The sequence below is a fragment of the Anas acuta genome, chromosome 1 (genome assembly GCF_963932015.1).
Source record: "Anas acuta chromosome 1, bAnaAcu1.1, whole genome shotgun sequence".
Lineage (NCBI taxonomy): Eukaryota > Metazoa > Chordata > Aves > Anseriformes > Anatidae > Anas > Anas acuta.
The window spans coordinates 199,283,457-199,297,171 of record NC_088979.1 but is presented as its reverse complement, the minus strand read 5'-3'; the positions used below and the strand labels follow the sequence as shown (position 1 = coordinate 199,297,171).

The following is a 13,715-nucleotide window of genomic DNA, read 5'->3' as shown; positions in this document are numbered from 1 at the left end:
TTGTGGCAAGACATTCTCTTGAGCAGCTTGATTAAGTATATTCCACACAAGAGTTTGTAAGGTACTATGGAAAGGCTGGAGTAAACTTTAGCTTTAAAGTTAAAGAAGAGGGAGTTTAGGTTTTGATTTTTTTTTTTTTTTAATTTTAAATAGAGTTCTCTGTTTCCTGCTCCAAAGAGAACAGATGTGCTATAGAAAGGTCTCTAAGCGAGTGTTTTAAAGCTGTGGGTATTCCAGTACCGAAAAAATGTGTGGACCTAACAGTCTTTCTCCACACAAAATTAAAATAGGTTGTAAATATACAAGTGAGTTAATGTATGCTTGTCATCCCAACACTGTACCTTCCATTAGACTCATTCTTAATCAGGAGACATCGTCAGATTTCAATCTGAAACTGTCTGGTTCTGCAAATAGTAACTAAATTTGCCTTCAAGCAGTTGTCAGCTGGACATAACTTCACTTCTCAACCTCTAAGACTGTAATTAATCTTTGCTTGAAGCAAGCAAGGTGTTAGTGCATGTTAACCAGAAGTGGTTTCTCGTCCTTGGGAGGTTTGCTTGGCTTTCCATGTGAATTCCTCCATGAAGGAGTGTGTGATCCATGTTACGTATTTGAGCCTCAATTTACGTGCCCCATCAGCAGAGCTGCTGGACACATTTGCTAATGTGGCCCTTCAGCTGGCCGTCGTTTCTACCCCTCTGTGGTCTTAGGGAAGAATTTCAGTCCTGCCTGCAGCTGTCATTGCGGAAACTGGTGGTGTCCCCACAGTCCTTGGACTTCCCCTTGTTGGAAAAGCTGGTCTTGGCAAGAGTTGCAGAATGCTGCTGACCGGGGTCAAGTTTTGGTTGGACATGCCAAAATAAGGGGTTTATGTAGCCAGAGCCCTGGGAAGAATTACAGGCTTGGAAGGGGGAGAAAGGTATTAAAGGCCTCAAGTAAGTATTTAAACACTGATGTAAACTCTCATTGAATCCAACAGGAATTAATTGGCACAGTCTTTTATGTGACTTTTGGGGTTAGATTTCCAGCTGACATGAACTGACAAAGCTCCTTTGAGCAAGATGTACTGGCTTAGAGTAACTGAGAATTGGGACCCATGTGTTTTGCAGAAGACTTGACATCTTTCTTCTTATACGGAAAAATTCTAGATCTAATGGGAGAAAAAATGTTGTGGTCAGAGCCATTTCTGTATGAATTGCTTCCAGCCTATTGATGCCCAGTTTTACACTGTCTGAAGTCTGGACTCTGAAAACCTCTTGGGAATAAGATTACGTTATGTTTTAATTTTCTAGTTATTTTCCCCATATTTAAAATAAATAGATGACCTGGCTCTTTGCTCTTTCAATTAGCATTCAAGTAGTCTAATAAATTTAGCATAATCTATTAATAAGTTTAAGCCTATAACATCCTAGTTTGCAGGCAAGCTGTGTAAACTCACTATATAAGTTGCATACCAACTTTAAATCACTGAAAAGTGGTGATAGGAAAAATGAAACTTGATGTATCATAGAATAGCATTTTTGTGACACCCTTTTGAGCTAAAAGTTTCACGATTTTTTTTGACCATATTTTTTTTTATTATTATTTCTGAAAAAAAGCAGTTTGCATTTTTAACCCGGAGCAACATGGTTTCTTCACAGAGCTCTGGGACTGCTGTTTCAATGAGTTCAGACCTCCCAGTTGTTCACCAAGCACTGCAGCTACATCTGCGGTCAGTAACTTGTTCTGTTTGCTGAGATTCATATTATCTGTGGTTAATGAGAGTTTACACTGCATACACAGGTCTTAGAAGTGCAGCTCCAGAATCTTGTTATGAATCTTGTTAGAATATTGTTATGTGATGCCTCAAAGCTGAGTAGATCATGGACTTTGAGGTCTTCACTTGCATCTTACGAGGAAAAAAATCTGTGATATAAATAGAATTTAAAAGTGGTCTCAGTTCTTCACCCCCTCAGCCCAGAGAAAAACAAGTCTCTCTTCTGCTAAGAGATCCCCCTACCTTAAATGTACCCCCTCTAGCAACATTTTATATAGTAAAATATAATCTGAATTTTCCTAACAGTATGTGGCTGAGATGTGGTTATTGCACCCTTTCTTCTCTCTGTTATCTGTGGATACTGCATAGCCATAGACAGGAGAGTGTTCAACAATGAGAATAAGTAATAATTCTTACACTGACAAAACAGCAAACAGTCTTTGATCCACGACAAAGAAAATTTATGTTGTTCACATTGCTGTGGTAGAGTTGAGGAAATGAGAATGAGCATGGATGAAGTTGCAGGTCCAATTCTAGGAGGCATAACTTTATCCTATTATAGGCAGATAAAAAGTAACGGTTGACATAATTGTTTTTGCTACAGTCACAGATATTTACTGTATCAGCATCATAGGAGAAAAATCCTAGGAAAAAAAAATAACTTATGGAAAAAAACATCATAGCCATCCTTTAAGAAAATGTCCTGTAATGTACAGAAACCTAGCTTGAAAGTACTGTGTGCCTGTATTAATCTGAAAGTAATAATTGTTGCCTTGTTTTCCTATTAAACTCTCTGCAACTTATTACAGTTTTATTTGTTCCTTGTGTGTTGGCAATTCAGGTTATGGATTAAATTTAAGCAGATATGAAAATGCATGCTAGAACAACAGCAGGAAAATACAATCTCCGTTGATGAAAGCAAGCTATGTACACAGAAAGCTCATGATTTGGACATGAAAAAAATGCTGGATTCCAGGTTGCAACATCACAAAACATGACAATTTGGAGGAAAAAATGAGTTCTGCATTTTTCTCTCTCCGCCCCCCCCCCCCCCCCCCCCCATTTGTTCATGCAATACACAACAGCAGTCAGACCACACAAGAAGTTTGCACAAATCTACATGGTGAAAGTGGGATGGGAAAGCAGAATTAGTTCAGCAGCAAAGGCCTGGGCATTTTTTTATTTCTTCAGCAGCTGGAAGCCTATGTGACACTATGGAATAAAATCAGCTTTGCAGGGAGGAAGCTGTATAATCAGTATGTATGATGCTTTCTTAAGATGTGATGATCTGGAACAGAGTAGTTACCTATATATGGTAGCTTTGTATCTACTGAGTAGTAGCAGCCAATTCTGAATTCCTCGAGGAAGATGATAAAAATATGCTTTAACTGAGGGGTTCCAGCAATAGTTAGCTAATAATTTCAAACCTAGAAAGACTTCCTTATGAGGAGTGTTTAATTACAGAAGCAAAGAGTTACACAGAATAATAAGCACTTCTCAGAAATGGTGATTTAGGCTTTTGTTGTTTGAATTTTGTCCTAACACAAAGGGCTGGGGGGTAGAGGAGGGGGGAATCTTGTGAGATATTTGAAACCAATAACCCACATGACAATTAGCTTGTAGGATACTTTGCCAGTGGATACCACGGAGGCCAGATGCTTAGAATTGGGAGGAGGAAAATAAAATGAATTTAATGGGTGATGAGAGCATCTACAATTAGATAGGATTAAAATGGATGGGAAAGGATCTAAGTCCCCACACTTTGGCCAACTATTATCTGAAGTTGAGAAGAATCTTTCCTTATTTGGGAACATATCCCTATCCATGTAGGCTTTTTGTACCTCTTAGGGATAGAAGGTCATATAAAACAAACTCCTGTCTGATCCCATGAGACAGTTCCCATGTTACACAAGAGTGTTAAAATCCTACTAATTGAATTTTCTTTCCTAATGCTGAATTCTAACAGTATTTACTTTCCTGATGCAATGCACCAGTCAAAAAAGCCTGAAAATTTTATTCTGTCTTGTGTTACTGAAGAATATACTTTTATTTAGCAGCAGTATTATATGTGATATCTTAACCGCTTTCTGTACCGATGAGTTCTACAGGGTAATTTTGCATTGCATTAAAATAATTATCCATCACTGTTTGAACTTCGTGTACTCTCAGATAGGTAAATTGTATACTTTTGCAAGCCAGCATGCATTTTGAAATTGTTATGGGAAAGATTTGCATTAGGAAAATGTAGATTTCCTCCCCCTCCTTCACATGATAAAAAATCCCCGTACACAATAGCATTACTGCCACATGTCATGGGGACACTGTGTAAATTACAGAGTTACAAATTTGTCAGCCTAACCAAATGTCTGAAAGAATAATGTCATATTAGTTGTATTTCAGCTGTAAGCCTGGTCTGTTTAAACCTTGATTTGTGTGGCAGCTAGCCATACCAACAGCTTGTGCATGGTTGATTATAAACAACTGTTTTAATGTAACAAGATTCTCATTTAATTCCTGGGAGCTTGATGCATTGATGATCAAAGATAAATTCAGGCATAGCACTGAGGTAAAGCATTATATTAGACTGACCAGAAAAGACAGGGTCCTGAAGATTTCAAGATTGTAAGATCTTTTGTATGTTGCAATGCAAACTTTCTCAAGTTGGATAGTGGACTTGAAAACAGAGAAACAGTAAACAGCATTATGTACACAGCCAGCCTTGGTATAACTTGGACCTGTTCTGATTTTCAATTAATTCTACTTTTGTGTGGCAAGATCTGTAGGTTCAACCAAGATATTTTCTTAAATAGAAAAACTTTATTACTTTGCAATTCTAGGTTACTATTCCTCTATGTTCTTTCCATTTTTGGAAAAATTATTGTGGAAAAGCAGAAACCATTGGAACCCCTTTTTCATTTTTATTTTTATGGTGTGTCCGTGTTGTGTTTGTTTGTTTTGCTTACTTTTTTAAAATGTGCACCTTAGTTGAATACTCTTTTCTTGGATGAGATTTGGGATCAGACTTACAGAGGTTTTTCTGGTTAATTTTTTTTCTTGTATTCCTGGTGGCTTCAGTCTTTTGTGTTTGTTTGTTTTGTATTATTTATTTCATTTGCTATGGGGTGTTTTTTATTTTGTTTGTGGTTCTTGAGGATGAAAAGCATCCTTTTCTGAAGCAGAACCCCTAAGAGGCTGTCTTTAGCTTACTGCCTATTGCCATGAAGCTTGCAAAAACGGTGTTTTTGAGACTGCCACCTTTCTGTCAACTGTCTCTGAAGCTGGTCAAGAAGCTCAAAAGTGGTGGGAGAGGTTAAGGTAATACATATGTGACTACATTTACACATCTGTTTCCTAAGGAGAGTGGGCAAGGACCATGATGTTCATTCCTTCTAGTACCTAAAGAGGGCTGCAGGAAAGCAAAGGAGGGACTGTAGTGACTAGGGGGAATGGCTTTAACGTAAAAGAGGGTAGGTTTAGATTAGATATAAGGAAGAAAATCTTCACTGACAGGGCAGTGAGGCCCTAGCCCAGGCTGCCCAGAGGAGCTGTGGCCACCCCATCCCTGGCAGTGCTCAAGGCCAGGCTGGATGGGGCTTTGGGCAGCCTGAGCTGGTGGGAGGTGACCCTGCCCATGGCAGGGGGTTGGAACAAGATGATTGTTATGGTCCCTTCCAACCCATCACTTTTTTTTTTTTTTTAATCAGTCAACGTAGCTCAACAAATGTTAGGGGTTTGGTTACTTGAGCATCAAACCTAGAGTTGAACCTTTGAGTGTTTTTTACACTTGTGGTAAATTGAATCTAATCTGAGGTATGAACCTTAATTTAATTACCCCAAAAAGTATTGCTTCTTTGCAGTTTTACTTTTTTTGTTTGTTTGTTTTCTTTGCCAAACAGCTGATTTTGAATGTTCCCTCTTCCCCTCCTGTGGAAAAAAAAAAAAAATACAAAGGTTCTGGCATCAAATAAAATCCAACCTGCATACAAACATGGCTATTAAGACTGGAAAATACTTTAGTTTTGGCTTTCCTCTTTTTTTTCTTCTTTTTTTCTTTAGGGGGGGTGGGAGTGGTGCAATTCTACTTTTCTCCATTTTCTTTTTAAGAAAGCAACAGTAGAAGCTATGAAACTTCATATTCTTTGTTCTGTGTGGTGGTGTTAATGGAGGGGCAGGGCAGAGAGGAAGAATAGCCTTTGTTAAGAGTTTGATATTTGTATCATGGGGAAATACAGTGTTGTCCATCATCCCAGTATGCAGGAATCCTTAGGAGCAAAGGTAATGAATTTATTACAAGTATTGCCAGTTTTCATAGTTATAAAATTCCTTGGATTCTGGAAAAAAATAATTATGTGAGTGGGGATTTCTAGTCTATAAAAATTCATGGAAAGGCACAGATGCTCACTTGTACACAAAGACATTTAAGGTCAATAAACTTTTCAGTCAGAACATAAAAATGTACAAATTTGCTAGTAGTATTTTCCTTTAATATAGAAAACCACATAGTGGGGCTTTCTTTATTTCCACCCTAAGATTATTGCGGAATCTTAGGACTTACTTTGAGATCTACATTTCTTTTGAAGCTGTCAGTCCACAAGTTTCTGAAATAGGAACTTTTCTGACCTCACAAGGTAACAGAAAAAACCTCTCTAAATTCCCTGTGAACTTCAGACCAAATGTTGGCTTCTGCTTCAACTGTGATATTTTATTTTCCAATCAATCTAAACTACTTGTGATACAAGTACTACTTGTTTCCTGACTTCAAGCAGAAGCATCTATCCAATCTGTGGGCAAAATTTTCATGTCCTTTAATGCATATTAAAGAAACTTCTGCCCAGCTTTCAAAGAAGACATCAGCTTGTGAAGATTTCCAACAGGACACTTCAGGAAAATATTGGGAAAAGATTTTATATTCTCATGCTTATGGCTTGCAGTTCTTACTCTTAAGACTTCGTACCAGGAGTAATCAATCTTATTGCATGTCCCCAGATTGTGTGAAGACAATCTACTTATGTCCAAGAAGACTTAGCCAAACCAAAGGCTTTATAGTCAGAGTGCTGGGTGGGGATCTTTTTTGTTTTGCTGTGTTTGTCCTGGAGATTGTTAGGCTGAACTATTTGTTTAAAAGAAACAAAATGAAAATGGGAGGTCTATAGCCAAGTTTTCAATGATCCTCTTGCTCACTGGCACTCACTGAGACAGGAAAAATGATGGGTAGTGCTTCAAAAATTTTTCATGCTCTCATTTTTTTGGAATTTGAGCTCCTAAGAGAGTCTTCTGACAGCATCCTAAGGCTTGCCCAAGCACTGGATTTTTTTTCAGAACTGCACAGTCTAAAATCGAGACATTGGTTGGGAATGTTTTTAACCAGTTCTTGTTGCAGGCATCTCCTTTGTGGTACTAGCTGCATTTAACGGTCCTCGACTCAGAAGACTGTCAATTGCTGGATTCCATGCTCATGTATCAAATATTTGGAAACAGACCCCCAGTTTGGAGATATATACTTGGATGAGTTTTTTGAACCTCTCTCAGCATTTCTTTTCCACGAATCTCAATTGTTTCTAATACCGTGTTTAACTTTGTTGTGAAATTTTGTTTGGCAAAGGAACATATTTGTTTGTTTGGGGCAGGCAGAATTTTACTGCTTCGCTTGAATTTCCTGGTGTTCTCCAAAATCACAGTGGTTTACCTGGGAATCTTGCCAGTGTTTTAGACTTCAAATAGTGATAGTAAGATTTGTGTGTTCATTCAAAGCTTACATAAGGCTAAAGCTAATATTTGTGGGCATGATTAAATGTGTTTGGTATTTTGGGGGGAGGGATGTAGCTTAGGAGTTATGCTTGCTGCCTTGTTGAGTTACTGCTATATTTCATAAGAATCTCCACAAGTTACCTAGCAGAGGGAGAGTTGATGCAAGTGCTGATACACATAAATCAATAGACTAATGTCTGCTTTACACCTCTTAACAAAAATAAGAGTCATATCCTTACCAGTAAACAAGTGTTCTATTCATATACAAAATAGATTTTGTCTTTCCTTTGCTTCAAACCATGTGACTTTGCAATGAGGCGCTTGCAGGAGACGAGTTAATACATGTTTAACAACTGTTGCAGGGAAAAAGAAAAAGACAACAAAAAATTGGGATGGAGGCAGTATGAATGTCCACATTTGAGCTTTTCTGTAAAACAGAAGCCTGGTACTTCCTATCTGCAACTTGTACAGGCTAGTTGTACATTTTGTAAACAGCTGATCTAAACCAAAGTGGCATGTCCTGAATCATGTTGTTAATAGAGAGATGTAACTCTCTGGTGCACCAATTAGAAGGCTGGTCATGTGACTATTTTGATTGGTAAATGGGCACTTTGAGGGTCTAGAAAAAAGAGGAGGCTGAAAAGACAGGTTCCCAGAAATAAGTAGTCTTGGAGAGCGAGAGGACTCTGAAAGGAAAAAAATGATCACAGCTGGAGGAAAGACCTGGGAAGTGGCTCAGGTTTGGGATATGAGGGAGATAAGTGGCAATGCATGTTGGGAGATGCCTGAAGACAGTGGCTGGCATTGTGGTTTAACCTGGTGGGCAGCTGAGCCCCACGCAGCTGTTCACTCCCTCTCCCCAGGGAGGATGGATGAAAGGATCAGAAAGGTAAAAGTGAAAGATCTTGTGGGCTGAGGCGAAGACAGTTTACTGGGTAAAACAAAAGCTGTACATACAAGCAAAGTAAAACAAAGAATTGTTTCACTACTCATCAGCAGGAAGGTGTTCAGCCAAAAACTTCCTGTTCAGGAAAGCAGGTCTCATTACACAATGGTTTCTTGACCAATGGCATCACTCTGAACATCCTCCTCTTTTTTTTATCCAGATTTTATCAATAGACATGACACCACATGGTACAGGACATGCTTTGGTCAGCCTGGCTCAGCTGTCCTGGCTGTGTCCCCTCCCAGATCCTGGTGCACCCCCAGCCTCCTCACTGGCAGGACAGCATGAGAAGCAGAAGAGTCCTTGGCTCTGTGTAAGCACTGCTCTACACAACTAAAACATCAGGGTGTTATCACCTCTATTTCCATCAAAAAATCCAAAACACAGCATGATAAAAATATCTACAAAGAGAATTAACTCTATCCCAGACAAAACAATGACAGATGGTTATGGCCCAGTTGAGTTACTGTGAGCAGTGGTACAACATGCTCAACACAACATCCTGTCCAACCTTCCCAGACCAACAGCAGCCTCCCTATAGGGGACACTAAGAGTTTGTGACCAAATAGTCAATGTGGTATGTTAGGTGATCCAGTAGAGTAAAACAGAATGTTCTTAGTTCCTTACTAACACCTTGTACCCCTATAAATGGTCTGCTGCAATGATAACAGATATTCAAGCCTGCATATATAAGGACACCCCTGAAGTGGTGTAATGCTTTTCAAAGTAATAAACAAATTCTGGTTTCTAAATGTTATAGCCTTAAACATGTCATGCATACATATGCATGCACATGCTCTACAGGCACAAAGATGTTGTGGAATTATAGTAATTTTTTAAATAGTATCTATAGTAGGTTGCAGGACTGTAAGCAACAACATAATCATAAGTATTTTCCAGAGATTGTGGTTGTCGTTCCAATGCCAGTCAACTTCCCAACAACATAAATAAAATATATAATATCTTGAATTAAATATCAAGGCTTTTGATACCATTTCCCACAGCATTCTCCTCAAGAAACTCTTTGCTCATGGCTTGGACTGGCATACGCTTCATTTGGTTAAAAACTGGCTGGATAGCCGGGCCCAAAGAGTCGTGGTGAATGGAGGCAAATCCAGCTGGAGGCTAGTCACTAGTGGCATTCCCCAGGGCTCGGTTCTGGGGCCGGTCCTCTTTCATATCTTTATCAGTGATCTGAATGAGGGGATCGAGTGCACCCTCAGTAAGTTCACAGGTGACACCAAGTTAGGTGCATGTGTCGATCTGTTTGAGGGTGGGAAGGCTCTGCAGGAGGATCTGGATAGGCTGGACTGATGGGCTGAGGTCAACTGTATGAAGTTCAACAAGGCCAAGTGCCGGGTCCTGCACCTGAGGCGCAATAACCCCAAGCACAACTACAAGCTGGGAGATGAGTGGTTGGAAAGCTGCCTGGCAGAGAAGGACCTGGGAGTATTGGTGGATAGTCGGCTGAATATGAGCCAGCAGTGTGCTCAGGTGGCCACGAAGGCCAACGGCATCCTGACTTGCATAAGAAGCAGTGTGACCAGCAGGGCTAGGGAAGTGATTGTCCCCCCTGTACTCGGCTCTGGTGAGGCCGCACCTTGAGTACTGTGTTCAGTTTTGGGCCCCTCACTACAAGAAGGATATGAAGGTGCTCAAGAGTCCAGAGAAGGGCGACGAAGCTGGTGAGGGGCCTGGAGAACAAGTCCTACGAGGAGCGGCTGAGGGAGCTGGGCTTGTTCAGCCTGGAAAAAAGGAGGCTCAGGGGCAACCTTATCACTCTTTATAAGTACATTAAAGGAGGCGGTAGAGAGGTGGGGGTTGGTCTATTCTCCCACGTGCCTGGTGACAGGACGAGGGGGAATGGGCTAAAGTTGTGCCAGGGGTGTTTTAAGTTGGATATTAGGAAGAACTTCTTTACTGAGAGGTTGTTAGGCATTGGAATGGGCTGCCCAGGTGGAGTCACCATCCCTGGAGGTCTTTAAAAGATGTTTAGATGTTGAACTTAGCGATATGGTTTAGTGGAGGACTTGTTAGTGTTAGGTCAGAGGTTGGACTCGATGATCTTGAGGTCTCTTCCAACCTAGACAATTCTGTGATTCTGTGAAATGGTACTCTATAGAGTGGGAAGGATTTATTACACACCTTTTTTGCATTTTCTAATTTTATTTTATTTTTTTGAATATGAATTAGTTTATATGGTATTAAATAGGAGACTTTGCTCTGAACTCAAACCTTTCTCTAATCACCTCCTATCATTCTTTGGTACACTTTGGCACAAATTACACCACCACCACCCACCCGTTTTCCTCAAATAATCCATTGAGAATAATCAGCTATGGGAAGAGAGCCCTTGGAGAAGGGGAGCAAGCCTGTGACATAAGTGGTTTCTCTTGAAAAAGTGTATAAATGAAGATAGTTGCATCCGTTAGTGAGTATGGAGATAAATATTCCACACTAAGTCTTTTGATACAGATTATTTGCGTACACATTTTGTAGCTAACATGTTTTAAGGACAAATTTGAATATATGCAATGTTCTGCTCTTACTAAAAAGTAAGCTGTTCTTAAAAAGTGGGGAAGATGATAAATTATTTTAAGTGGCTTAACTTTGCACAGAAGAGACACAGCAAAGTAGGTGTAAAACTGGTCTGTATCTTGAAGGTGGAATAAGGAGTGACAGGCATAGTTGGTCTTTGAATCTTCCTACAGAAAGTTAAGAAACCATTTTCCACACAGTTTTCTCAAGGCTTTGGTACTTCTTCTGACATAGGTGCACTTTGAGTCACATCAAGTTCAAGAGTAGTCATCATCTGTAGCAGCTGAATTGATGGGGAACCCATAAGATGCAGAAACAAACTCTTAACTTCCACTGATTCTCCTCTGTAAAGAGGAGACATTAAGTGAAGAAAACATTTATGAAGAATCTCATTGGGTTTATAAGGTCATGGAAAACAGTAACAGATATTGTATGGGTTAATGTGCCTAAAGCATGTTGTTAAAAAATGACTATTTCATACATGCATGTTTAGGATATCAAACATACATTCCAGAGGATACTTGTAACCACCTACCCCGCGGAGCACTCTCTCCCAAACCCCTTATTGCCCTGGGCTATGCCCTGCTGTTGAGTTGAAGCCTTTTTTCATTACATCTTGATTAATACTAGGTGCTAAAATCAAATTGGTGATAACTGCTGGTCATGACAGCTATTGTGCAAGCTCTTGCCAATGGCAATGCTAGTTCTTTCCTGTTCTTACCTGCAGCAGCCTTCGTATTTTAATCATAGGCCCCAAGCAGAAATTGTCAATTAGATTGAGCCTTGTGGTTGTCTTTGAATAAATGTTCTTTAGTAGATAGATTTAGTGCCTTGCTACTCTATTCCCCTGGTTTCTATGTGCAGTATACCTTCCATATACACTAAAATGAAGTATCTTCCTGGGGAAAAAAATCTATCCAATCACAAACCAGATAAAGTGGCTACTCTGCTGAACTCCAGAAAGAAATGAGAGGGCTTGATGAATGCCTTGAGGCCAAAACAATGATTCTCTTGCTGCTTTCTCTTGGAAAAAAAAAAAAAAAAAAAAAAAAAAAAAAAAAAAAAAAAAAAAAAAAAAAGTAAGATGGAAAATCTGAGTTATTTCAAGAGTTATTTCAATTTAAACAGTACAGAGGATTGTGGTGAAAGAGGCAGAGTCGCTTCTTTTATCGCATCTACATTTGATCAATGTTTCTTGAGCAGTTTTGTCCCAAGTGGGATACGGGAAACTGGGATCTTCTGTGTAGCTGGCTACGAGTTATTGATAAATGGGTCGGGACCTGCGAGGGTGAGTTGTACTACCAATTCACGAATGCTCTGGAGGGATGCTGGATGCCAAAACATCTCAGCTGTGCTTCAAAGGGTGATTGCATAGTAAAGGACTCTCGCATCTGAAAAATCACAGACAATTGGCACATAATTGTATAATTGTATCTGTTGGACTTGAGTTTGATTATGCCTTAGAAAAGTCAGGGAGGGACAGAACATTGCCTTGCATCAAACTTGAGATTGTTTTGAGTTTCTGATTTATATTTTTTTGCCAAGTAAGTTTATTATATAGTTGATTCCACTATAAAATATATGCAAGATGCTCATGCACTGTGGCAAGTTAATGAGGGAAATCATCTCACATGAAAGGGAGTGTGCAGGGCAATGAAGCGTGTCCGGGATCCCACAGTACTATGGTGCTGGGCCTGGAAATGGCCATGACAGCCACAGGAGAGGCAGGACCTGCTGCTGTCTACATAAGAGGTAGACTCCAGAGCTGAGATCAATTGCTGAATGCTGTAGCTGAAATTTTCTCAAGAACAGTTTGGATTTTGGGGGTTACTCTTCTGTTTGGGGGAGAGGGAGTATGTTTTTTTTTTTTCTCATGCAGAAAGAGAGAAGAAAAATGAATAAAGCAACAAAAAACAGGAAGAAGTTTATCTGACACTTATTTCAGTAATTGTCCTTTGCTGGCCAGAAGCACACACGCAGATGTGAGTTGCTGACCACAGCAATGTGATGTTGGGGCTTGGAGGTGAACGATGGGATTTGTTGTACTTGGCAGCATACACACACTCCTTCTCTGCAAGTGTATGGCTGGAGGAGGCAGAAGAGAAGACAATAGTTGTTACTGTGATATGAATGGGTATAATTAGGTGCTTTGCCCAAGGTGACATGGAAATCCTCTGTCAAAAATGAAAACGGTAATCCAGGTCTCATGGAGTAAAGCCTGCTGCAATAAACGCAGCGTTATCCTTCCTCCTCTAGCTGATGCTTTCCAGCTAAACCCTCTCCTCCAGGGCCCTGGCCTCTGGAGTGGGCTTTGGTTTTTACCTCTAGTAACATAATGATTGAAAAAAAAAAATGGTGCTCAGGCAAAAAGGATTAGTGTCTGTAAGCTTCAGACCACGGGAGTGCATAGAACAAATGTCTCTTACTGGCAAGTAGTTCAAAGGTCCATCTTAGGTTGTGGGGTTGTTTTGTGTGTTTTTATTTTATCTTTTTAAATTAATATTTGAACTTCCTTAGTTTGGAAAAGACTCCTGTGCGATGCAAACTCCGGCAATTTTACACAGACTAAAATGGAGGCAGCATTTGCCTGTGTTTCCCCTGCAATTACAAAGCAACTCTCTTGTTTTGTTTGAATTTCCTTTGTCGTTATGAAACACAATAGGCTGACGGCTTGATATTAAAAGCAATTGTGTTTCCATTCATGCAGATGCCAGCCTGTTTAGGTGA

General features: G+C 39.8%; 1 protein-coding gene across 3 annotated transcripts in view; it reads left to right on the top strand.

Moving 5' to 3' along the window:
• CELF2 (CUGBP Elav-like family member 2) overlaps window positions 1-13,715 on the top strand; it is a 558,673-nt gene that overhangs the window by 195,855 nt on the left and 349,103 nt on the right. Inside the window, exon 2 of one of the 3 annotated variants that reach the window (XM_068670060.1) lies at window positions 1,641-1,711. The exons of the other annotated variants lie outside the window; for them this stretch is intronic. Coding sequence (XP_068526161.1) covers window positions 1,662-1,711 — 50 coding nt within the window. The 5' untranslated portion in view covers window positions 1,641-1,661. The remainder of the gene's footprint in view (window positions 1-1,640; window positions 1,712-13,715) is intronic. 3 annotated transcript variants of the gene reach the window in all.